This window comes from Octodon degus, unplaced genomic scaffold (assembly GCF_000260255.1).
Source record: "Octodon degus isolate 3935 unplaced genomic scaffold, OctDeg1.0 scaffold00031, whole genome shotgun sequence".
NCBI lineage: Eukaryota > Metazoa > Chordata > Mammalia > Rodentia > Octodontidae > Octodon > Octodon degus.
In genome coordinates, this window is record NW_004524607.1 from 10,588,960 (window position 1) to 10,590,330 (window position 1,371).

General features: G+C 36.4%; 1 protein-coding gene across 1 annotated transcript in view; it reads left to right on the forward strand.

The window, feature by feature from the left end:
• Positions 1–1,371, forward strand: part of LOC101585557 (probable C-mannosyltransferase DPY19L2) — a 131,562-nt gene that overhangs the window by 6,133 nt on the left and 124,058 nt on the right. The window contains exon 4 of the mRNA XM_023713371.1: positions 1,065–1,202. Coding sequence (XP_023569139.1) covers positions 1,065–1,202 — 138 coding nt within the window. The remainder of the gene's footprint in view (positions 1–1,064; positions 1,203–1,371) is intronic.

The window sequence follows — 1,371 nt, forward strand, 5'->3', positions numbered from 1 at the left end:
TGAACTCAGGTCCTTGTGTTTGCCAGGGAAGCGCTTATTCCACTGAGCCATCTCCCCAGCCTCCCCCATGCTCTTAAGAAACAACATGTCATGACCATAAGCACACTGTGGAAAATCACTATTAGAAAAGCTAGCCAAGCATGGCGGTGTGCACTTGTAATCCCAGCCTCCTCAGGGAGGCTCAGGCAAGAGGGTCAACAGTTGACCCAGGAGGTCAGCTTGAGCTACAGAGTAAGCTCAAGGCCAGCTAGAACTACATAGCAAGAATCTGTCTCAAAAAGCAAAAGCAGAAAGGAAAGGATGAAGGAAAAGAAAAGGAAAGGAAAGCTTGCTTTGTTCTGTTTTTTTGCAGTACCAGGGATTGAACTCAGGACCCTATGCTTGCCAGGCAAGCACTTATTCTACTGAGCTATCTCCCCAGGCCCAAGGAAAGCTTGTTGAAACATTTGATTATCCTCAGACTGAAATTTTTTTTAGAATTTAAAATTAGAAAATTTCTAAGTTTGAACATTTTCAAGTTTACAGAAAAATTAAAGGAATAGTTCAACGATAATATGAAATAATGTTATCTGAATCTACTAATGCAAATGGAGGAGTCATTAGGAATTCTTACCAATCTCTTCTTTTCAGAAAAATACGTTCTATAAAATTATAAAAGTATGTTTTACTCAGTGATAAAAAAGAACAAAATCATGTCATTTTCAGAAAAAGTGAGTAGAATTAGAAACCATCATGTGAAGTGAAATTAGCTAGACTCAGAAAGTTAAATATCATGTTTTCTCTTATTTAAGAAATCAGATAAATAAATACAGGAGAGGTGGCAGGAAACAGGAGGCAAACACTTGCAGATTGCAAAAGACATTGCCAAAGGCAGGGTGGATAAGTAAAGGTGTAAGTGGGGACGAAAATGACGAAGATATATCAAATGCGTGTACAAGCCTCCCAAAACAAAGCCTGCCATTCTGTGACATTTGCATGTACTAATACAAAATGTAAAATGAAATAAAATCTTTTAAAGTTTTGTTTATATTGACCATCGATGCTTTCTTGTTTTTTTTGTAAAGGGACTGTATTATTCTTATTTCAAGACTATTATTGAAGCACCATCATTTTTGGAAGGCCTGTGGATGATTATGAACGACAGGCTCACCGAATATCCCCTTGTGATTAATACGGTGAAACGATTCCATCTTTATCCAGAGGTGAGCGACACTTGAGATAAATAATTCTTTTTTTATTTTACTTTTAGTTTTCTTTTTTTTTCCCATAATTTTACTGAGAAACAAATAGCAATGAGACAGTTTCAAACCAAATTGGTAGGACAGTTTCAATAATTAACACATTGCATACATTCTTCCTAGTGGTTAATTG